We start from the raw sequence: 25357 nt of genomic DNA, 5'->3' as shown, positions 1-25357 counted from the left end.
TAGCAGTGAGGTAGCTGACTTGAGCGACGCGCTTCACTCCTCTCTTTCCTGAGTGTTTGACCCGTCAAAACTAAACTAAACATGGGGTCACACCTTCGCCGGCTTTGCCACTCTTTGGCACGGCAAGTAGTTGCTAACATGTATTTTAAGTGAACTCTTTTGCATACGAGGACCTTTTAACTTGTAGTAGACTTGTGCCTGATCCCTGGTTGACTTATGCATTAGGTTAGATAACACCTTTAACCTGCATTAGCTGAAATAGCAGGCAGTGTGATGTACGAGATACTTCTGAGATGCCAGGTAGATGGGAAGGACAGCCTTACCAACACACCTTGCTAAAATCATAGCTTTTAGTGTGCCTCAGCAGCAGTATGAATTTTATCATTCATGTTTTTGCTATTAGTCTACGACTGGCATTTTTAAATTGTTACATGTAAATAGAATAAAGAAGATGAAATTGGAGACTATAGTATAGTTGGCTTAAATTGCACACTGATGGTGATGATCTCATGCAGAACAGGAGAGATAAGGGACAAGGGAGTTTGTTTGTTTGTTTGTTTGTTTGTTTATTTGTTTCTGGTGACCCTAAATCTAAATAACCATCTCACCTCAACTATTTTTTGTGCGTTTGGTTTTTAATTTTTCTAACAACAAAAACGTTTTTTGATTGCACGTACATGTGATTTGTGTTTTTCTCATTTTTTGGAATATATCTCTCAAATGTATCCAGCTCATACTCAGAGATGGTTAAGCATCTCCAATATATTGTATTTTAACCTTGATTTTGTCTGTTTTGTCTTGCAGTCCAAGGACAAGATGATGCGAGGATCCAGAAGAGGCTGTGTTCGTCTCAGGGTAAGATATGCAGGTTGGGGCTTATCCAGACATCTATACATATTTCTCTCTGGCACTCCTGTAGATATTACAAGACTGAACTACAGGCCTGCTTTCTCAAGTATTTGGTATAGTTTGAAGGCATATTAATGTCATGTACTGTGTGACATATCCTGTGTCTGATCTCTGATGGAGAAGGCAAGCTTAGCCAAACACAGTGTTTGGCCAAAAAATCTGGTGTTGCACATTAAGTAATATGGATCAGTTTAAATCTATCTGATCAAAGTGAAAGAATGAATTACTAGAGACTTTTTGTGCTGAGTGCTTCAGGTATGTATGACAATAATAGCGATGCTTGTTGCCTGATTTGTTGGCCTATTTCATCGGATCTGAAGATTTGCCCGCAGCCATTTTCCAAACCATATTGCTCCACTTTTTATGTATTCCGGAAATATTTGTGGGTTTCAGTATTAATATATGGCCAGTAGATGGCAGCAATCACACTACTATATGTTTTATTACTTACACAGTTGAGGGGAAGGGATGGGTAGTGGCTAAAAAGAGAAAGAAAAACTTACTTTACATGCAGAATGATTTTTTTTAAATGAATTATGGCACCTTGATAGTCAGATTTTTTTTTTTTTTTTTTTTAAACTACTCATGATTTCACATTGCCATAACTTCTGAACCCCATGAGAACAAAGGACTGTCTACAGTTTTAGTGAAGGAATCAACTATCCTCTCCTAAAAAGAAAATAGCCCCGCATCTTTATGTTTATCCTGTAAAGAGACAAGGACATGTGATTGAGTATTTGGAGACACCATTAGAGGACTCCGGCTAAAGGTAGGCCAGCATGACACAGCCGAGTGTGGACATCATTTGTTTCTTGACCACACCTATGCAGGTGGTATGAGGAGTGTATCATGTGCCCCAATGCTGAAGCCCAGGCTGCAGCTGAGTTTACTTGGAGGCATTTGCAGATTTGACACCTCTGCTTTCTGCCTCGCTAAACTATTTAGATCGAATGGAAGTGTGTGGAGCGTTCAAGGAGATGGGTGAGTGATTGAGCAGTAAAAATCTGTTATGTATTTATAAAATCATAACAAAGGGCTCTATCTTTGCTTGTCATGTTATGTACATGTTAATGTTGGCTGGGTATGGACGGATTTAGATGACATTATCGCATGTAGTAAGTAGTTAATTTGTGAACACAAACCAAAGTGTGTGTGTGTGTGTGTGTGTGTGTGTGTGTTAAAGGAATTGCCCTCTTTACCTCTTTAGCCACTGGAAAGCCGTACAGCTCCTGATATGTCTCAACCTTGTTTTTGCTATTTTTGTTTTTGGTGTTCTTTGGAAATCTCTGTGTGACCTTGGTCTTTTTGCTGTCCACTTTTAGCTTGTGTGTTTTTTCAGCCTCTCTTTGTGTTTTCCTGAACACTCTTGTACTGTTACACTGTAGTCATCTAGTTTTTTGTGTCTTCCTCATCCAAATTCCCATCTTTGCACAGCACATTGTTAACCTTTAGGCCCTTGGCAGTTATTCTGAATCTAGAGCAGCATTCCCATGCCAGAGCCTGTTCCTGCCAACCTCTGCCAGCCACATGACAACTGTTTCTCATATCAAGTAAATGAGTGAGAGAACACTCACTATTTTTGCAGGTACTTCCAAGTCTACCTGGCTAATTTTTTATTTCTCATACAATGAAGTATGAAATCAAGGAGGTGATATTTCTCATTGCATTATTTGTCTGTTTTGGTTATTTAATCCCGCGAGCACATACATGATATATGAAGTTGTCCAAAATACTTTTCCCTCCATGGAGAAAATATGCAGCTTCCTGTAATGTGTAAAACACATTACAGGAAAACAAACAATTGCAATTGTGTGGGGTGAATGCATTTTTTTCCAGATAACAGTGCATTCCTTAGCTACATCATTTAAGTCAATGGTGTCAAACTCATCATTCAAGGGTCTGTATTAAAAGATTGTGAGGGCCATACATGCTCTATATTTATCAAATGCTTTTGAACCAAAGTTATCATTCTTTTGATCAGAATATGTCCTGTATAAAAATAATTCATACACAAGTATGAACATTCCTCCACAAAATTGTCTTTTTATAAAACAAAGCAAGAATATCCACATCCAAGCTTATTAGAGTGGAAAGAGTCTATTGCACCAGTCCTTTTTCCTGCCATATTGTATCTGCAAGCCAACCCTCAATCCTGTAATGTGGAATCAAAAATAAACAGACACTGATATTTTGCTCATAAACACTGGCATGCAAAAACAGCTACAACTAGAAATCAAACTAATATTTCATGTTAAACCACATGAGTAATTTGGCCAAAATATGCCAAAGTATTTCAAAAGTCACACATCAAAATGGAGCCATGTTGTTGAAATTACAATAACAGTAACTGTCTCATAATGTCTTCTGAGGTTATGTTCTTTCATCATGCCCACATCAGCTCCATATATGAAACAGGCAGGTTTCTTGTTATCGCAAGCAGACACATCCTCGACATCCAACCTGTCTTGAAAACACCTCTTTTTACTGTCCACTTTTCATTTTGGCATTGCTTTTGGCCTGCTTGTTAGCGAGCTAACTAGCTAATAACGGTTTTGATGCAAGCAATCCCACTGGGCTGCTGATGAGCTCATTAAGAAGAAGAGGGGGTGGGGTCACAGTTATTTTGTCGTGTTCATAGCACAGGATGTTGGAGTGCATGTCGGGGATTGTAGCATCAGTGTTGTGGGCTATATAGAACCTGGAAAATTAAAAATCACATTGGAGGCCAGATATAATTATGCCACAGGCCTGATCTGGCCCACGATTTGCAGGCCTTGAGTTTAAAATATGTAATTTAAGTGCTATAATTGTTGTTTTGTTTGTTGGCGGGTTTATTCAGGTGCCATGTCAAATGAGCCATTTCAGACTTATCCAAATATTGCCTTGTGCAATGTACCTTAAGCATTTTTTTCATCTTATAGCATGGCTCAAGGCATGATCATAGTGTCATCGCTCCAATTCAGGATTCAAGGATTACCACATAATCTCGGTGTTATTTTATTTATTTACAGGTTGGCTTTATTAGACAGGTCTGAATCACAAACCATGCCTCAGTTGCTAGGTGCTAATACCCTAGTAAGCCATTGCTCTGCAGTGCTTTTTTCCTGTTCATTGCTAGCTGCTGGTCCCCAGTGCCTGTTTCTCTCCACCCTTCCTTGCTTTTCTCCTCCTTCCCTCTCCCAAATCCCACCTCCTCCCCCTCCCTTCCCCTCTCCTGAGTTCCAAAAGGCTGCACTTGTGTGCGAGAGGGAGAGAGTGAGACTGTGTGAGAAAGAGATGGTGAAGCAACAAAGCAAGAGGAAATGGAGCTCTTGAAGGGGAGAGAGTGAGGTGGTTGCACAGACCAAGGGTAATTTACCAGACAGACACTGAGAGACCAAGGCAGGGAGTGAGGGAACATGTGGAGAGCAGAGAGATAGAAAGCGAGAAATGCAGAGTAGAGCATGACGTGTCCCTCTGTCTGACTGCCTGCTCCCTTTTTCCCCCTTTCATCTTCTCCCTCTCCCTTTCCCGCTCTCTCTCTCTCTCTGGTTTCCCAGGGAGCTGTGATCGGCATCGATGATGAGGACGACAGCACATTCACCATTACTGTGGACCAGAAGACTTTCCATTTTCAAGGTGAGATGCCCCTCGCTAGTGTTTGTGCTCTTTTTTTTTTACTTTCCTGTAATAATTCTCTCACCTTCCTGTGTCTTCTTGTGCATCCATCATTGTGGCTCACGTGCTCTCTCTCTCTCTCTCTCTCTCACACACACACTCGCACACACTCCTTTTTCCCCTCCCTGCCTTTTAAAGAGGATGGAGGAGGATTGTTCTGCCCTAATGCCAGGAAACACATGCACATAGGCGTATAGCAGAGTGTCAAGGCATGCTGTGCATGTCTGAGCTTTTTCTTTCTTCCTCTGGAACCTGTCTGTGTCACCATCAGCGTGCCTCCATCCTAGTGGCTTTGTGCGGGACTCAATTGGACTGACACACACATTTCTGCAGATAATCTGTAGATAAATACGATTTGTTCCACTGCAAGCAAGAGAGATTCCTCTGGAACAGAACAAGCAAACGAGGCTTCTTTTTTTTCCCCCCACTCTTTCCCCCTCCCGACCGTGGCTGATGAGGAAGATTGCTGCTTGTGTTCCTTTGCTGCTCAACCTCTGGGAATAATAAAGGGAATACTGCTGAGCTAGAAGCTGAGCTGTCTCTTCTGTTTGCTGCCGCCGTTCGCTCCTTGCTATACTGCCGCTGCTCACTATCTGACAACCACTCACTCCACAGGGGACGGGATTGGCTTCTGCTGGGAGCTGCCACCCCACCCTACCCCATACGCCTCCTTCCCGCCAACCCTCACAACAATCCCCCCCACCCAAAAAAAACCTCCTTTTTGACAGGGACCTGTCCAGTCCACCGCGGACCCCCTTCTCTCTTTCACTCCGCCAGGTCCTAAACTAACCTCCACCACTTTTCTTTCACCTCTATTCCTCCATCTGTCCATTTGTTTCCATCACCCCCTCCACCCCCACCTTACACACGTTCCGTCCACTATCAGCACCCTCTCACTGCCACCTCATCCCGGTCACCAGCCTCCGTCCATGGGCCCCCCGCCCCTCTCACCTCCTCCATGCCCTATCCCATGTCTGTGTTCCGAAGCTGCATGCTGTGGTTCTACAGGAGGAAGGGTAAGGAGAAAACAATGCACTTCTCCCACTCCGCGTGCATGCCAGTCCTGCGTTAGACAGTCAGGACGGTGGACAAGGTGGAAGTGAGGCGTTGTTTGTTTGCCTTCTGGGATGTGCTTGGCGGAGTATTTCTTCACTGCTGGGGTGTATCGGGTTGTTATTCAGGTTCAAGGACAGTTCAGAGCGCTGCTAAATGGGCTGTTTTGTAGCCATTGGCTGTAAGGTGTTGTGACAGAGTGAGATGTGCGTATGGTATCCAGTGTCAGTTGAGTGTTTGTGGCAGCTCGGTGGTGTTATTGGGGAAAAATGTTTATCGTTAAGGTGTTTGTCCTTGTTTTTCACTGAAGCTGTTAGCAAATAGCTTGACAGCATTTTGCTAGTTTTGCCATACATTAATCTGAACAGTCAGTCCTTTCCAGGCATGCACAGGGATAATTGTATGCACATTGTCTCATTCTGTTTGTTGCCTGTGAATGATGTTGCCATTTCAAAGGTCACATTCTTAATTTATTCTGGAACTTTCTATGCTACAGTAAATCTGTGTGCTCTGTTTCAGCTCTACTGTTCCATGAGTTTAAGGTGCATTCCCTCAGTTATGTACGGTCTGTCTCATCTCAGTTAACATGAAAAATGCATTTCTGACAGGACAGGAGAATATCAGCACTGTATGTTAATGATGCTCTGCTTTCATGAATTCAGAGTTTGACAGGAGGCAAGGGGATCGTCATTCTGTTTTCACTTCTGTTTTAAGACATATGTTTGTCCAGATACCCAAAGGGCTGGTGTGCTGTCACTTGTATTCGAGGGGCAGGCAGAGAAGCACTAAATGCATCCTGTGCATGGGACACTGGATACATCAGATGTTAGTGTAGATATGAAGAGATGCACCGGATGTCAGAGAGATGAGATTTCTGTGTTGCTGTAAATGATCCTTGCCTGCGGATGTTACGCATTTAAGCTTCCCACATTCACAGTTTAGTTGCTGCGTTTCTGTCTGTGTGTGCAGACATACACACAAATGCCGTTCCGTACAGGCTGGTGCAGGGGTAAGGTATTGACCCAGTGTGAGACCAGTAGAGCATGACTGCCAGGGATAGGGACTAGATTTCCATGGAGAATAGTAAAAAAAAAAAAAAAAAAAAAAATCAAATGAAATGAAATGCAGCCGTAGTACTATAAGGTACCCTGGAGTAAGAAGCATCCTCCAAATGGCTTACAGTGTGTGTGTGTGCAGTAGGGGGTGCACTTTGAGCAGAGGATTGCAGGAGTTATGTTAAGGTGAATGGTTTAAGGATGGGACATTTTGCTCATGTTCTTATTCAGAGTCACTCACACTGGCTGAGCAGGCTGGGATTCAGTGTCTTTCAAGGACAGTTTGCTAGGACACATGGACGTATACGAAGCCACAAGACTTACTGTGAGGGGCCGGTCTCTCTCACCACTAGGTCACCCTGTCACCATCTCATGGGGCGAAGTACACTTTGGGACTGGCTGGCCACCGAGTAAGGCTGGAGTGCAGCTCTGTACTGTACTGTCTTTCTATTTAGAGAAGCATCCATTATTTATCAGCCCAGCTCCCCCGGCGGTGCATCAGAGTAGCCTGAGAGCCATTTTGCTTCCCCTCTTACCCTCTCTGCTCTCACTCTCCGCCTCTTCTCTGCTCCTCTTTTACAGTAGTTATCAATCTCTCATCTCCCTCTCCTCCCTATCTGTCAGGCCCTCTAGCCCTGCCTGGAGCGTAAGACCCCGATGAGAGAACCCTTCTTGCTCTTTCTTTCTTCTTCACCCCTGTTTCACCTGCACTGCCCTGTCTCTTCCCTTTTTTCCTCTCTCATCCTTTCCCACCACTCCTTTCCCTCAGGACTGCAGCTAGTCCTTTGTATTACAAGCTTCCCCTCAGTTATTGATGCAGCACTTACGATCAATCAGTCAATGCAAAGCAGTCGATGCAAAATTGATTGAGATATTATTGGTTGTACTGCTGACAATATCTAGTGTCATACAGTCCTCAAGGGAAGACTCACACTATTCATTCGACATTTTTCACAGTTAGATGGAGCTTATTTAGAGCAATGTAAAAAAAGAATACTGTTCTGAAAAGATGCCCAGTCTTCCCACCGAGACGGGTACCACTGCACTGAATCACAAGATCACATATTACCTCATAACCTCCTATGCATGTACCAGAATATGTCATCTTGCAATGATACTTGTGTTTGCCACCAAATTTGGGTATCACTTCATAGTATGGAATACACAAACACACTGTTCATGTACTAGAATGCTCCATTCGTTTGTCTGATGATGGCGGGAGGAGGAAGAGGGGAAGAATAAATAATTCACAGGGTCCTTTGGGATAAAGGAGCAGCAGCTGCAGTGTGGGAAGAGACAGAGCATTGTGCAAGGAAATGTGTGTGTGATGGATACCCTGACCACTGAGATGGGAGATGGAGTCATATGCATGGAGGTGCTGTTAGCTCGTTCTGCTTATCTGTACAAGTGTGTTTGTCAGGATAGGGAAGGTATCTGTGTGTGTGTGTGTGTGTGTGTGTGTGTGTGTGTGTGTGTGTGTGGTTGTGTTGTGTATGCAGTGCATACTTGTACATGTTTTTCTGTGGTGTCACTTCCTGTCTGCTGCCAATTTGACCCTGTCAAAAGCTCCTTTCCATAAATACATTAGCGTAGACCTTCACAATTTGTCACAGATAATCATAAATAGCGATTTTATTTTTCCACTGCTGGAAACATATTGAAGTGTTTGCTATGGTTTCAGTTCTTCTGAAAGTCCCAGTGTGGTTTATTAAGTGCTTTCATTACATGTGACCAACCTGTGAATGTCCAGTGTGCACCTGTGTGTCTGAAATGAAAGTTAAGATGGAGAAGTAGGCAGAGCAACTTAATGGAAACAATCTCTGGAAAAATTGTAGCAGTGAGCAAAGTGAAAAACAGTGGACTGACTCAAGGTTAAGGGGAAAATGTTTCTCATGAGTTTGAACATGAAAACCTTTTAGTTTTGTTAAAGTGGATCATTGTCTGTCATTTGGTTTCCAGAAACCCAGATGACAACAAATGAGTACAGATTGTTTATGTCTTTTAGGGCTGTAGTTTTGCCCCACAGTAGAAACAAAACGACAGCGGTAATTATTTATTGAAATTTTGTAGATGAAAGCAACAAAGGTTGTATACGTTATATATGTTATTCTGCAAAACAGCACTATATTTTTTCTTGAAACAGTCAAATCAGTGTTATTAAGAATCAGGGGAGATAGTCTGTTATTGGTCTGGTATTAGTCTAATGTAAAGGACTCAACATAGCAAATATTTCCATACTTCACCTACAAGATTGCTTATTAGAAAAGCACTTGAGTTTGACATTAAGGTTAACCAAGGTGATTTCCAGTACAGTAAGGAACATGCAAATTTGGGACTGAAGAGTATCTGGAGGCACAAATAGGCAGCTGGCCACTGAAAGAAGTTTGGTTGGTCACCTGCCAAACTAAAAGTTTTATTCCTGAACTTATGAGTCAGGGATATTATGGATTTGCTCTGACTACTGCTGTGTCCACCACTGCAGATCCTAACTTTTAATCTTTTCAAAGTTGCTATTCACCTTCATGACTACAAGAGGAAGAACCCTATTGATTTTTGCAACCCCAGGACTTTTCCTTTAGCACCACCATCAGGTTGAAGTTTGAATTTGTGAATGTGGAAACTGTAAATATGTGGTAATGTGATAACATCAATTTTTTATGCAAATCTTTTCAGATTTGCCATCTAGGGACATAGTCATAATAAGGTGTCATTGAGGATTGTGGTTGTTTTTGTGATTAAAAACCAAAGATTAAATTAAAATAAAAATCCATTAGCAGGACCAAATTTGTTTATCTGGTGTTCCTTTTGTCCCAAAGAGCACCAAAGCACAGCAACTTGAGGCTGACTGTAAATGGCTTTGCAAGTTACTTTTTATATATATATACATGGAAATGTATTGTTGTGGAAACAGTTTTCATTTAGTGTCAGTATTCAGATTTTCTGCTATTTCCCGTGTGTAGATGACAAGAAGTTTGCATTGAATCCAGTTTCTGTTTGAGCTCTGTATGTCTGTGGGTCGTCCTGCAGTACTCTGGGTCTGTATGTAATGAGGTGTGTGTGGGCGGATAGGTTGGAGTTTATTGGTGTGAGTTACCTTATGTGAGTGTCTGCTCTCCTAATGGCCCTGCTGTGCCTCTCTGCTTTCCTTTCCTTAAGTAGAGGGGAAGCATTACAACCTAATAGGGTTAGTCAGTGTACCTTCCCCCGTTAGGACGCTACTGTCAGACTGGGCTGTGAGACCATGTTACAGTATTACGGGGTTGAAACTGCATCATAAAGCTCCAGAGTGCATTGTTAAGGCCAGTTACAGAGGAATAAACTATATCTTAATGACTTCTAGACTTTTGTCTCTTTCTGCCTCTGTTATATTGGATAACAGCTGCACAGCAACAGCCAGTAGTGCTTTGCTTTGCTACAAAGAGAGGTGTCTTGTTAAGTTTAAACAGATTCACCAAAAATGTGATCGAGAAGCAGGAAATAGCTCATTTCCAATTAGAAAACAACAAATGAGAAAGATGCCTTCCAGATGCCTCAAATGCTTCCTAAAACCACATTCCTGATTTTCCTAGATCCTTTTTTTTTCATGATTACTATATGATTACTAGTCTCAGTATCCTCCATCAGCAACATCTGGAAGTGTGCACTCAGACTCACTAAGCGCGCCGAATATATTAGCCTGTGCTCAGATTGTCTTAAATTTTGTCTTGTTTCATCCTTTAACAATCTCTTGTTATCCTCCTTTAATTGCTCTAACTAGAGAAGGAGAAGTTTCTAAGAAAAAAAACTCGGAGACTGCTTGAATGCTGTTGTGGTGTCTTTCCAGATGGCCTGTTGGTGGTCAGATCAGATGACGGCTGCTGTCACAAATCGAGGTGTGTCGCCTCATGTGACTAGCTGGTTGGCTGGCTGACTGGCCAACTGAACGGCCGACCTATACGCTGGTTAAGCACAGTACTTATCCTGAGAAGATGTGACATAGCTGTCTAGCTGCTCACACCTACCCGGGAAAATGAATGACCCATGCACATGATCCATAGATGAGGACATGGATTAGTCTTTGAGTTGGATGCAGCCTTGTGATGTTATTTGTTGTTGCTGAATGGTCCTGTTACTACCTATATTCCGCCTTGATGAATAGACCTAAACAACATTAGCCTCAGAAATCTGTTCCCTGGAGAATCCATGTGGGTATAGTGAGAGTATAGTGAGGTGCTGTCTGAGTGGATTGACGTGAACCCCGGCTGCCTTTAATGTCTTTAAAAGCTTTTCTGCTGTAGTGCTGCTCAGTCTCTCTGCTAGCACGAGCATTCATCTACCATAACTGTGTATTCCCAGCTCAGTGAAAAATGACACTCACACAGGATACAGACAGCCAGCTAATTCAGTAGCATGGAGTATTGAGGTCATTTTTTTTTTTTTTTTTTGTTTGCTTCTTTTTCTTATACATACCTTTTTGTAGACTGCCTTTATTATTCCTTTTTTGACTATGTGTCAAACACTTTGGTGCAACATGCAAATGTAAATTAAATCAATAGTGACGTCTTTAAAACTTCAAACCTGGCTCCAAAATGCACGCAAGCAATATGTCACATGCTGGTATATTTTGCATAATGCTGCAAATGCCGTTTTGTAATTTGAATACTGTTGCACTTTGTTATAATTACTATAAATTTAATCTTGATTGTGTATAGAATCAGGCACTCAATCAAGTGCCTGATTCAATACACAAAATAGCAGTTAAAATGTGTATGGTGCCATATTTCTGTCAAGGAAGATAATTATGAGTTAAGTTTCTGAGGTTACAAGGTTGAGCAAAAACAGTTGGCACTGTGCTGCAGGTCTATGGCATGTGCAAGCATGCTACAACCTGACTGGGTGGCTTAAAATTCAGCAAAGTGATTCTGTCTGATGCCACTGGGCAAAATATTGTATCTTTGTATGCCTCCGACACTGTGACATATCTGCATGCACTCTCTGTGTGTGTATGATAGGGTTGGGCAATTAATTGGTTAAATCAGTGACTTTGAGTTTATGTGCAAAAAACAGCTGAATTGTAAAATCGCAATTTTTGCTTTGTATGTTAAAACGTTAAAACAGCCTCTGTGTGCTCTGTTAAACAAGACTCAGTTCAGTCATCACATGCGAATGTGCATGCTCACATAGAACGTGCATGCCCAGAAATGCATGTGCAAATCACATGTTCATGCCAGCCAAGATTCCCATCAGCCAGAAATAGTAGTAAGTGAAAAACAAGAAAAATCTAGATTGTAAAATTGTGAGAAAAAGAAAATTAGATTTAATTTTTCACCCATATCACCCAGCATCTGTATATGTGTGTGGGGGGTTAAGTGTGTGTGCTGCATGTGCAGTGTTTGTGTGTGCTGTATGTGTGCTGTTTGTGTCGAGGGTCTGTGGTAGTCTGGTCACTGTTTAATGTCAGTGGCAGCCTGTATTTGCTCTCTGACTTTGCTCTGAGGTGCAGCCCAGCTCAGCCTTTACTTCCTTTGTTCTGCAACACACACAAACCCTGCAGGCTTCAGGTTAGGAACCAGGGCAGCCAGCCACAACTGCCCAAAGGGCTTTTTTTTTTTTAAACCTGTTTACCCCAATGAATATTTGTATAGTAATCACAAAACAAGGAAATTTGTTCTTTATGTGTGTTGCTCATTTTAGGGTGCAGTTCTGCTCTTGCTCAAACATGTGCCGGATCACAAGTCAGAACAGCCAGCGGCACAGGAGGGTTGACCCAAGCAGACAGTTAAATGAATCACTCTTCTTACTCATGAAATTGCGTACATACAGTAATGTATGTATGCAATTTAGGTAGTATCTCAGTTGCTTAGAAACAAACTGTGATGTCTCAGTGAATACACATGTTCTGTATCTGCTGGACCTTCAGTGTCATTCCAGTTTTGTTCTTGTGCCATTGGTATAGGTGTCAAACTCAGTCACTAAAGTGGCTGTATTAAAAAAGCACAACCACTTTATATTTTGTTGAAGAGAAATCCACAGTCATACATATTTTACTCATACATTCACATCACTGGAACACATATCCAACTAGGAGTAAAACTTATATTTTCATGGGGGCATACATGAAAATATAAGTACTGTACCAAGGCTGAGTCCTGAGCGCAGTGTCCTGGATTCAAATCCAACCTTAGGCCCTTTGCTGCATGTCATCCCCTCTCTCTCCCCACCTTTCCCGTCTCTCTCCACTGTGATTGTCAAATAAAGCAGAAATGCCAAAAAAAAAAAAAAAAAAATCTAAAAAAAAATTATATTTTCATGTTAAACCACATGGGTAATTTGGTCAAAATATGCCCAAGTATTTCAAGAGTCAAACATCAAAATACAGTGTGGCCATAATTACAAAAAAATACAATACATAACAATAACTGTCTCATAATATCTTCTAAGCTTATATTCTTCCATTATACACACATAAGGTCCACATGACAGAAAGGTTTGTCGCTATCGCAAGCAGACAGGTACCCGCGCATTATATTTTCACTGTCCACTCTGAGTTTTGACATTAGCCCAAAGCCAAACTGTCTTGATGCAAGCTACCTGCTGGGCATTGCAGTCCATGTTTGGGTTTGGAGTATCCGTGTTGTGGGACAAATGGAATGGGGCCAGTATTAATAGAAAATCAAGTCATCTTGCACAATGGATATAATTGTGCCACCGGCCTGATCTGGCCTGCAAATAGGGCTAAACAATGTGGTTTAAAAAAAAAAAATCACATTGTAGTTAATTTAGAGATATTGTGATTGCAACATGATTCACTGTTTTAGCAGGGATGGTCATTTTTGTATTATGATTTTCATTTTCAGTGAAAGAACAATTTCATGATTGTGTTTTTTTTTTTCTGGGGTCTGTTCAAAGAAACATGTTTTCTTACATCTGGTTACATCTGGAAAATAAAATTTGTAGGCCTTAGCGTCTCTGTAACACCATATTATTTTATTAACAATGGTCTGTCTGTCACACATTTGACACACTTTTTTTTTTTTTTTTTTTAAATGTAGCTCCTTCCATCTGGATATTACACTTGGCCATGTTGCGATTTTAATAATATTTTGAGTAATTGCTCTGCCCTAGCCGAGAGCCTTGAGTTTGCCATGTGTGCGTTAGTATGTTGTAGAAGGGTAATGCTGGTGTCCGCAGGGACAACCTGGCTCACTGGGTGTGTCTGTGTGCTTCTGCCCTCAGCCCGAGATGCAGACGAGCGGGAGAAGTGGATCCACGCCTTAGAGGGAACTATCCTCCGTCACACCCTCCAGCTCAGGGCAAGTACACACATCCTGTAATCGTGTGTGTGTGTGTGTGTGTGTGTGTGTGTGTGTGTGTGTGTGTGTGTGTGTGTGTGTGTGTGTGTGTGTGTACATGAGCGATCCAGTGTGATGTGTCTAATTTTGCAGCTTTCAGGAACCAGAGTAGAGGAACAGATTAACAGTGAGAAGTATCACTTTATTCACTTGTTTTTGAGTTGTATGATTTTTTTTTTTTAGGTTTCTCGGTACATTGATGTGTACTTAGTCACATGTTTTTTTTTATGTCAGTTTCTGTGTCAGCTTCTGTTTACCTTCTATTTTCCTGTTCAAACGCTCATTCTGTACAACACCTTAAGCGTATACTGTACTTGTGTGCATTGTCAAATAGATGTTAATGTGCAATAGTTTGACTGTGGATGTATTGAATTCTCGCCAGAGAATGCATCCATTTATTGTTGGATTTTTTTTTTTTTTTACTCATCCCAAAATAAAAGCGCTAGCTGCATGTACATCATAAATATAAACGAAGTCAGCCATATGATGACGACATTATGACTACGATAATGATGAGAACTTTGCATCATCATCATTATCACCTCTTTGGTGGTTTATGTGTTTTTCCGTGTGCCTGATTTAATCGGTAATTACTCAGCACAGTGAAGGAAAGGGCAGTGACGAGTCATTTAAGTATAAAAGGAAATGAATCTGGTAACACGAGTGTCCCTTTGGCCACTGAGGAACAGTAAAAAGACAGGATGTTGGTAGCACTGTTAGACTTGGTGTCTGCTTGATGTAGCACCGTTTTTTCCCACTTGATTTACAACTGTTATTCACAACAGTAACACGCCTATTGTTTTCTTTCCTTGCTGTTAGTATTTATATGCTTTATGGGTGTTACCGTTATGGATAAGTGAGCATGTCTGAGGCATTTCTCTTGCCCGCCTCTCCTGCCCTCCAGTTGTTGTCTCTAACCTCCTTTCTGTCCTGCTGCTATTCTCTAAATTGAGCCTCCCTCCCTCCCCTCCCTCCATTTCTTCTGTGTTTATCTTATTTCTCTTTTTCCCCATGACAAACATTTTTATTTAGTCTACATCCCTCCCTCTTTCTTCGCCATACCTTCCCGTTCTCTGTGCCAAATCCTTCAGAAATGCTGCATGTGCCTGCTTGCTTGAAATTACATGAGTGCGCATACGTAAACACACACACACACACACACACACACACACACACAGACTGTTAGCACGCTGCTGTCATAGCATCATGTGACCCAGCAGTATTCAATCGAAGACCTGCTTGCTCGATCACCAAACATCTGCTCCTACTGCTTCAGCCAATCAGAGCTGTTGTTAATTCTTGTCCCTGTCAGCACTGGCTGCTGCTGGCTTTTTTTTCTTTTTTTTTCTTTCTCTTCTGCCTGCGTGAGAGGAAGTGTGTGTTTCCTGCCAGGGGAGGGTCCAGGATTAACTCAGCTCCGTCTGCTTTCATACCAACGCTCAGCTGATAGCGCTGCTGAAGGATACTCTGTAGCCAGACAGACATGCTAGCCTTTAGTCTGAAGGCCGCTGTGGTTTTTAAGGGCAGACTCTAGAGAGAGCAAGAGGAGGGAGCTGTTTTCTGTTTTTGTAGGGTGGAGGAGGGAGAGAGAACATTCAGTTCACCAGTGACAGAGAGCAGGAGGTTTGCTTCTGTAGGGAGGGAAAAGCAGAGGCAAGAGGAAAGATCCCGTGTCAGGCCAGTGACTTGGCCTGGCGGGAGAGAGCTGGTCAGGGCTTGCTGAGGCATGTCCATTGGAGCAAGGCATCCAGTAAGTAAAAGACATACACACACACTCACCACTGCACCACAGCAAGGGGAATTTAACGGCTGCAGTGCGCTGCTGGGGCAGCAGCGTTGTAAACTGGGTCACACCATGTGGAAAGACAAATAGAAACGGGGGGGTGGAGGGGTCTGTGGGAGGGCACTGTTGTTTGTAAGCTCTGGGGTGGGTGTGTGAGCGTTTGTGTGTGAGACTTTGCAGGCTGTTCTTAGAATCGCCGCTATGCCCCTGGTCACACACGAGTTCACAGCGTTCCTTTCGGGGATGAGTAGGAGTGGAGGTGCAGACAAGAGTATGTTCTTCGGCTCAGGATATTTCAGGAACAGTGAAGAAGTGAAGCTGTGGCTGTTTCTGAACCAGCCACCTGCCTCTGACTCTCTGTTTCCAAGCTTATCTGGTCATGCTGAAAAATACTTCCCCTCCATTATGTGTGTTGACATAACAGAGACATTGTTTGCTACATAATAATGAGGGCTCTTTCTTTACTCTTCTTGTGTTTTTTGTTGTGTTATCCTGCTGTGGCTTTGGGGTCCACTTAATTGTAGTTTGTCTTAATCCCAAAGGCTAAGCTGACCAGTTGTGTAGCAGGAATTCGGGAACACTGTGGTATTACATAAGTAGAAGTCTTGTGTGAGCAGCTTCAAGTAACAATGTTTGCCAGTACCATTTTTTCATTGTCATGGTGGTCATTATATATTCAACTTGTTATGGTCTAACAGTGACAGTGCAGCACTTTCCTGATAAAACTGAAGTGTTTTTGCAGCGTAATCTAGGTGTTCAAGCTAGTATGAGAACCTGTCATGTTACGAGTAATCTGCGCTGCTAATGACAGGCCAAAACTAATCCTTTGGATGTAGCTTCCCTGTGTTTAGGATGGGAATTCCACTTGAGAACTAGTTCCAAATGATCCAAAATTATCCAATCGATCGGAATCACATGCCTCCAAGTGGATCATTTGCTTTTATCGATGCTGGCATGTTTTTTGCTGACAGCTGTGCATTGCAAAACATGACGTCAAACTTTACGCTGCTGGAAACTTACAACAATAAAGAGTCATGCCAGTGTCAAAGTGACAAGAGCTTGGCTTTATTTCACAAAGAAAGTTGACAACAGCACTAGTTGTAATATCTGTGAGCGTGAAAACACCAGCAATATGCTGAAACATCTCTATAGGCAACTTGGGCTTAAATTCCAGGGATGTCATATATTTGACACTTACACACAAGTGCCACTGCCAGTGGTTTAGCAAAACGCTAAATATCCTATGTTGTAATAACATTCACTCCACACAAACAGGCTTGGCAGATTTTTTTCTTTGACTAAAAGAACCTAAATAAAAATTAACATAAATTGCTGTACAAATATTCTCACTTCATCCATTTTAGATGTACTGATGGGAATCAAGAACCATTTCCAAGTTAAACTGGCAGTTAAACAGTGGAGGTCTTGCACACCTGAGTCACATGCATGCCTGTTTTCTACTCTGTTTCCACACTGTGTTCAGGCTCAGTAATAGTAAAACTATTTTTTTAGACACAGAGGATTGATCAAGAATCAGTAAGGAATCAGACTGATAAGCAGAATTGATAGTGGCATTGGCATCAATAAAATCATATCAATTCCCACTCCTACTGGTGTTACAATGACTTTGCATGTCCCTGTGTGGAAAAGGACTGATGACATAGGAATCTACAGCAAGTGCTATTTTTATTCATTTTATTAAACCTTGTCTTTGCCCTCCGATGGGATAGGCTGGAGTAGGCCAAACTGAGCTACCGGATCATCTGGAGTTTGTTCAGTATTAACTTTAATCTATGCAGCTCTCTCCATGTTCACACATGCATGCACACACCCACAGAGGAAGACACTCATATCTATTCTGTTTGTTTACTTGATTTGTACTCAGGCACCCACGTGGCCAGCTATACACTGCATTTACACTGACTGTGAAAGCCCCGTGAACCTTTGATCCTTTGAGGAAGTTTTGGCAGTTATTGCAGGCTTCATGCTTGGTGGGCCAAGTCACATTTTGCTCTTAGAAAAAGCCGTAATGTTTTTTACATTTCAAACTTTAGTCAGACTGTTACTGGTTGGCTGCTTATGTTCTTCAGTTGTTAATGGCTTTTCTTCACATCCCTGTGAGATCCACTTCAGCAACGAGAAAGGCCCCCTCCTCCTCGGGACGCACCATGACTCTGCGACGCTGCCAAACCAAAGCAACAGTAGCACTCAGAACGGTTTGATAAGATAGTGTTTGATTTACTAAGCTAGCGGGGCCTCTCTTAACATAATCAGCAGTGCTTTTGTTATTGCTCTCTGTGCTTTTCTATTTTAGAGGCACTCTTGTTTGGATGTTTAAGGGGTTTTTTTTTCACTCTCTCTCTCTTAATCACAGTAACTGCTAATAGTTTTAAATTGTACCTTAGCTAAGTAGTAGTTAGCTGTTTGGTTATGCTATTGATATGTCAGTAACATAACATTATATTATGATATGATTGGTTTCCTTGCAACAGATGAACTTGGGCATGAAGTTTGGGGTGAATTTAGGGAAGTTGCATCTGTGCACATGTACATCTGTTCAGTTTGTCTATTTTGGTTGTGTGCCGGAGCCAGCTGGATTGTTCTGGGTGCTTGGGTGAGACACAGATGCCTGGCCACGTCTGTTCAGCCAGTAGCCTCGTAATTACTTTTTAATGGATATTATGTAATGAAAACGTCTGTACCTGTGTCTGTGTGTGGAGTCTGGATTTCTGACAGGGGTTTTAAAGTAGGCTAATCAACAAACACCACAGAATTTACTCACCTCGGTGCACTGTAAACACACACACACACACACACACACACACACACACACACAGAACCTGTCTCTCATGTAAAGCACATCATCTTTTGTCTGTCATTGGCTCATTTCTCTCTAGCCTTGAGTTCCTTGATTCAATTTTGCTGAAACCTGAAATGCGCTGACCTCTAGTGAGGCAGGCAGGCAGACAGACCTGGCCTTTTATGTCGACTAGCCTTTAAACAATACTATTCATATCTGCCCTGGTACAGTGTGTTGCTGGAAGATTCTCCTAAACTGTTGATGTTTCTGTCCACCATTTTGTGGAACAGTTACAATGCCTACCTGGCCGGGAGGTGACAGACAGACAAACAACTCTATTAATGGATAATATTTGAATACATTATCTGGATTATTGGTAACATCTGCACATTTTACTTTGTGCAAACAGTAGCATACACCTTTATCGTGGATATGGATTTGGTTATTTCTGACTTGGATACATCCATGCAGGTTGCATGCAGGGCTGTACTGACGTTGTTGTTTTTGTTTGTCTGCGTCCTCAGGAGGCAGAGACAGGATTTGTCCCAAGTGTCCAAGACTTTGACAAGAAGCTAGCTGAAGCTGACGCCTACTTACAGATTTTGATTGACCAGCTAAAGGTAGGATGCTGTATAGATGGAGCCAAGCTCACCTCTCTTACAGTGCTATCTTTTCATTTGAAATATTTTAAGCTTTTCATGTTGCCTCTGGGAAAAATGAAGAATATCTACAGCACCATTGGGTGCTTTTAGTTAATGTGCTGGTGGAAGCACAGTCAGTTTTAAGGAAGGATCTCCTCACAGATCAATTAAAATTAAGAAAAAAATGCACATTTAAAGGTGGTACCAAGGATAAGATGTATATCATATGCTTTTGACATTTTGTGTTGTATCTCATGATTCATGACCTTTCTCATATGTCATCCCTTTCTATTTCCACTCTCTAACAAAGCAGAAATGTTATTAAAATGTATTATTCTTATTCTTATTAAAGTTATTACTAAATTGTAATTGGATCTGACTTGGGATGTTGATTTCTGAAACAAATGCCCAGTTATATAAAGAAGTAGCACGATATAAAGTCTAATATTTGCCCAAGCACATTGTCAGAAAAGCAAAGTGAATACAGTGCCAGTGCTGTGTGTCTGAGCTCCCTACTTGCCGCCACATTATCTCAAGCCACACCATCCAAACAGATCTGCCTAATTATCATTTCAGACACTCGTGTGACTGCATACCCATCTCAGCTCATATTCCATTTCATTTTTTCCCCTCTTTTTCTCTTGTTCGCTCTTGCTCTCACACAGCTGTTTGATGAGAAGATCAAGGACTGCAAAGAGGATGAATCACGCAGGGTGAGTACCCACAGTGCTGCTCTGTCCTTGTGTCCCTGGCTCTCCGGTCCACTGTTCTCGCTGTCATCAGAGCCGCGCTTCTCAGCAGGGAGCCGGGCTGGCACACAGAGCTGCGGCGAAAAACGATAGCTGTCGACACGGTACAGATTTTTCATGTGTATCGCTGTCGATTTTTAAGGCAAGAAAGCTCAAAGAGCATCGCAGAGTTTCAAAACGTTGGATTCTCATGATGAGATGTTTTATTTATCACTCATTTCTCTGCATTGTCTTTTAATTGAGGAGATGATTTTAGAAAGATTTGATTTTTATTCCAGAACTGAACCCGCAGACCCGACACTGAACAGTTCGCTCCACTGCGTATTGAAACGCGCTTTCAGTAGACATTGAAAGTTATCGTATGGAACCTGTTGGAACCTGTTTTGGTGTCAAAAACACGTCCAGTCCCACCAAAAAAAAAAAAATCAAAGATAGGAATTTGTTCATTACAATTTTGTGATAACTGTCATCAGAGCCGTTGCTGACAGCACGGAGGCAGACTGACAGACGCCTGATCAGAGACACCAACACTGCTCGCCCATCAGCTAAATATGGCACATTTAGGGATTGAATGGCTGATGCTCAGAGGCATTTATGAGATATAACACATAACGTAAGTCAGACTGTCAGAGCTTAAGCTTTGAGTGAGTTGTTGGATTTGTGTTTTTCTGTACTTCATTGTTCTGGGATAAAAGAAGAATTTCACAAATAACATTAAGGTTGTGTTTACACTTCTTATTTTCCTCATTTTCGAGACTAAATATGAGGGCACCAACGCGCCTACAGTATTATTTACAGTGGTTATCTAGTCATAGCTTCAGTGGATGATGCCTCCAGTTTCAGGCCCTGGTAGTTTGTCAGTTACCTTTTCTAGTTTCCCAGCAGCTGCGTGATTCACTTCCTCCCTAAGATTAGTTTTGGATTTCGCTCAGTCTGCCAGTGTGACTTTACCAGTCTCTTTAGCAGAAAGAATTTCCTCAGCACAATAGCTCATGTTGTGATTCATTCACCTTGAAACCAACTACATCAGCCTTTCTATTTTTAAATCCGTAGTTTCTGAAAGCTAGTCAAGTAGTTTCATTTTGTGATCTATTTTATCTTTTTTCAGAAAATTGAAAATTTGAAGGAGACTACATGTGTAAGTCAAAACTTAAACTCATTTCTTCCTACATTTCTTGCATTTTTTTTTTTTAAGTCTCTGCCTATCAGGTGTTGTTTTCCAATCTCTGTCTTTCTCTTTCAGAGTATGGTAGAATCCATCAAGCATTGTATTGTATTGCTGCAAATTGCCAAGGTAAATGCACCATGAATGTATGTATCATTCAGCTCTTCCCATTTCTGTAGTTTGGCTTTGCCTGTCATTGTTCTTGTGAGACCACATCCCTGTGCACTGTGTGTTACCTCCTGTGCATCTCTAAAGTAGTTCCCCACATATACTTGGTATCTGGCTTGGTGGTTGATGAGGTTGTTGCTCAGTACTCGTTTCATCACATGTTCCATTCACCCCTTTCAGAGGAAGTGGAGCAATCATTTCTGCTTCATGTGGTTGTTAGGTGAGACATTCGTCAGTTTTTTAACTCGGAATTCAGTTACCGACGAATGAGACACTAGAAACCGGTCAATTATTCTGGAGACTGGCATTGAGTGATATCAGGAGATAATGGATTTTACCATGTGATGAAATGATTATTGCATGCGGCCAATGGTGAACGTTATGAAGCTCAATGTGGTGAGAGGGATGGATCTTATTGCACTTTAGACCCCTAATATTCAGGATGCTTTTTTCATTTCCTGTGAGCTTTTTTAAAATGCCTCTTGAATCCTCCTACGCAAGTAGTCTAACATTGTCTTCTCAAAATTTTAAGGACCAAAGTAACGAACAGCAACACGCAAACGGACTTATAGTAAGTTTGACATCCTCTGTCCATGACAAATATGGAAATCAAGCAAACTCCTAACCCTCCTTTCCACTTAATTTACTCAACCTTGTAGTAAATGATGAATCAGATCTTTTTAATGCATGCCATCTAATTTGGTGATAAGCTCTGTCTCAGATCTCCCTCTTATCTGCCACCACTATCCTCTTTTGAAATTAAAAATTTCCTGCTTTCCGCTCAGTTTTGAAATTTCTCTGCCAATGGTTGAACTGTTGATGAAGACACAGAATATGCTTTTGTTTACAATGTTTATTAGCAAAATATGACATGGTTTATTCAAGATAATGTGTAAACGTGTACATATACACGTATGTGAGTGAGTTTATATATAAGAGGATGCTACTGGTCACTTACCCCGCCCCCGCTAATTAGAGTCAACTAATTCTCCATCGATTTATCCGTGTGCACTCTGCCTGCTTATTGAACCATCAAGGACTAATAGATGTCAGGCCATCCAGAGAGCTGTTTACCAGCTCTGCAGGCCTCCCATCTTTATGTTTTAACACAAGAATCCCACAGGGTCAGGGAGGCTCGCAGGCCTACAGTGCTCTTACAGCAGACTTAATCTCATAGGCATAAAGTATTATGGAGTATTAATAGGACAGTGTAAGCTATATGCTCACATGTAACGACAGATGCACTTTATATGGAAAACGATTTTGTGGCCAGCATATGGCCAGCTTTAGAAACACTAATTGTTTGGATAGTGTTTGTCTCATGTTGCCTCTAGGCCTACAGTGTAAACCATGTTGATATGTCTAAGGGTTTTAAATGCTTCAATTATTGGAAGCATGTCTAATGGACATTGTCAAACACAGTGCTGCCAAGGAAATTGCACTGAAACTGCATCATTGTGCAAGACTGTTTTACAAACACAGTGACAGACACACCAGAAGTTATGTCAGTGTTTGTCCTTCGAAATAATTCATGTACTATAATTGGTTTAGGCCCACCCCGTTGCTCCAGTTAACTGCTGTATTAATAATACATTCAGTAAAATAAATATATTGATCGTCAGCCATTGCTTAAGGCCATGTCAGGCTGTACCCCTTCTCCCCTTCTGCCCAGCTACATCCCTTCCCTGCTTTTGATACATCTCTTGCTTTGCAAGGCCACACTGGTCCCACCATGACAGAGCAATATTTCTGCAATTGGCTATAATTAGGAGCCACTGCCTTACTTTCCTTGAAGGCACGTGGATAAGGCAAGCGTCTGGCAACAGAGGTGAGGCAGGAAGGAACAAAGAGAGAGAGGGGAGGTGGAACATGAGAGAGAAGAGAGAACAGCAGGGCAAATGCAAAGGGAACAGAGATCTGTTCTGAGCTGAGCCCTCACACTGCTCCTCTCTGCATGCCCTTTTCAATTTAGTGGCAGTTACCTGGACATAGAGAAGAACACATAGCATCCTAAATAAAATTGAGAAATCAAATAATATGTTACTGGAAGTGAGAGATTGTACTTCACTGGTCCACCTGTGCAACATCAATCTGTGTAAAATTGCATTGGAGAGAAATATTTCACACTGAGAACCAACCCTACATGATCATGTCACAGCTCTTCTTCTCTGGTCATTTCATGCAACATGCTCAACAACAATGCATCTTGGGATTGTGGAGGCCCTTTTGCATCCCTTTCTGGTTTTCCAATCTAACCTCGGTCTTTTCCTCAGGCTCTCCTCCTCATCTTCCCAGCCCCGTGTCAGGGTGCAGGTGGAGAATCCATCCTCACCTTTTTACTACCTCACTGTCCCTTGTGTACTTTGGTTGATTTCAGATGACTGAATAAACACCTGTGTAAATAAAGATTAAAAAATAACAGCCAATTACAAGTCCACAATGAGTAATGGGATAATACATCATATTGACGTAGGTCTAAGTCCATCTGACGCTTTCAGATTGACAGTGGTATCAGGAGCCCTGAGGGTCAGTGGTTTGGGAACAGGGGTCGATGTGGTTTTGCTTTAGCTCATGTTGTTGACAGAGTTCCAGCCAGCTGGGTCAATGGTGCCAGTGACCCCATTACACGGGGGCAACATGCTGCTTTGTATTTGTGCGTATGTGCGTGTGCGGGTGTGGGTGTGTGTATATGTTTTACGCATGCGCACATTATGCTAAAGCAGTGTCGATGAGGGCGGGTCACAGCAGATAAACATGTCTCTGCAGATTTTTACCACAGGCAGCTGCCGAAGTCAGAGAGACAAAACATGTTACAGATTTAGTCTGCAGCCCAGCGGAGTTAATTAACTCCTGCTGAACTGGGAGGCTGGTCAGAGTTCAGAAGGCACTGGTAGTGACTGTATGAAGCTCCTGCCTGTGTTATGATTTCATGGTGTGTAGTTGGCTCCATATTGATTAGAATAATGGAATCTGGTAATTCCACTCCTTCCAGGAATTAGAGTGAAAAGCAATTGATTCATTCAGGTCCGGTACATATTTCATTACACCGTTCCTGTTGTTGCTTAGTTAGGACATTAAGTGGCCATGTGCGAGTACACAAGCTCTGATGTAACTGTCCTCAGTGCCATAATGTAGCATGAAGGCTTAGATGCAAAATGAAAACATTTGAATTTTGAGTGCATGGTTTGTCATTGTTGTTAACACGAGCGTAGGAGATCATTTGGCCTCATTCACCAACCATTCATAAGAACAAACTTGTTCTTAAAACCCACTCACATAGTGTTCAAGACGATTCTGGCACTCACCAATGTTTTCTTATTGGAGATTTGTTCTTGGGCAAGAACAGACACACTCACACTCACTCGTGCTGTTACGCACGAGTGCTGACATGTTTCTGTAAAATAATTGGCTATTTTGTTTTCTTCAGTTCTATAATTGTATATAGGATTGATATTACACTCATATTTATATAATTTATAATATTTTAAGTATCGTCATTATTTTGCAAAGCATTATGGTCTGTTAAAATAAACAACTTTAACATGCCTTCACCAGATACATCATTCACAGTATTGACATTAAATATGACAGCTCTGGGTTCTGCCCCCAGGACGATTCCAGCTCCGTTGCACCATTGCAGTGTCCCCTGTCACCTCGTCCCTTGTTGTGCCGTTGTGCGTGCACGACGACACTCACTTTATGTGTCCCTGCACTTGTCCACACTTGTTTTGTAATCACTTTTGTACACAAAAAAAAAAAAAAAAATATATATATATATATATATATATATATATATATATGACAGGGTGTTAGGTGCTTGCTTCCTGCAGCAGTACATCCATTTCGCAGCAGTAGAATTTTTTTTTATTTTTTTTTTTATGTCTGACCAGTGCTCCACCCCCTTTAGACTTGCCTTTGGGCATGGTTGACATCTCTGAGCTTGATCAGGTTCTGTGTTTGATTTGTGTGTGGGCGCACAGCCCTGCAGTCGCATGTCCTCTTACCTCTGCTAATTAGGGTCAACTGGCATGGGGGCGTTCAGTTTA

At 41.8% G+C, this 25357-nt stretch overlaps 1 protein-coding gene across 3 annotated transcripts in view; it reads left to right on the top strand.

Moving 5' to 3' along the window:
• Positions 1 to 25357, top strand: part of osbpl9 (oxysterol binding protein-like 9) — a 35688-nt gene that overhangs the window by 746 nt on the left and 9585 nt on the right. The window contains exons 2-9 of one of the 3 annotated variants that reach the window (XM_030050348.1): positions 805 to 855; positions 4449 to 4527; positions 13890 to 13966; positions 19113 to 19208; positions 19895 to 19942; positions 21087 to 21116; positions 21222 to 21272; positions 21844 to 21882. In XM_030050348.1, the coding sequence (XP_029906208.1) occupies positions 805 to 855; positions 4449 to 4527; positions 13890 to 13966; positions 19113 to 19208; positions 19895 to 19942; positions 21087 to 21116; positions 21222 to 21272; positions 21844 to 21882 (471 nt within the window). Of the gene's footprint in view, positions 1 to 804; positions 856 to 4448; positions 4528 to 13889; positions 13967 to 15176; positions 15756 to 19112; positions 19209 to 19894; positions 19943 to 21086; positions 21117 to 21221; positions 21273 to 21843; positions 21883 to 25357 lie in introns of those variants that run through there. The other 2 variants (XM_030050349.1, XM_030050350.1) reach the window with 2 other exon arrangements.

Source organism: Myripristis murdjan, chromosome 4, assembly GCF_902150065.1.
Source record: "Myripristis murdjan chromosome 4, fMyrMur1.1, whole genome shotgun sequence".
NCBI classification, from domain to species: domain Eukaryota; kingdom Metazoa; phylum Chordata; class Actinopteri; order Holocentriformes; family Holocentridae; genus Myripristis; species Myripristis murdjan.
Note: the sequence above shows the minus strand (reverse complement) of the source record. Positions and strands in the feature narration are given on the sequence as shown.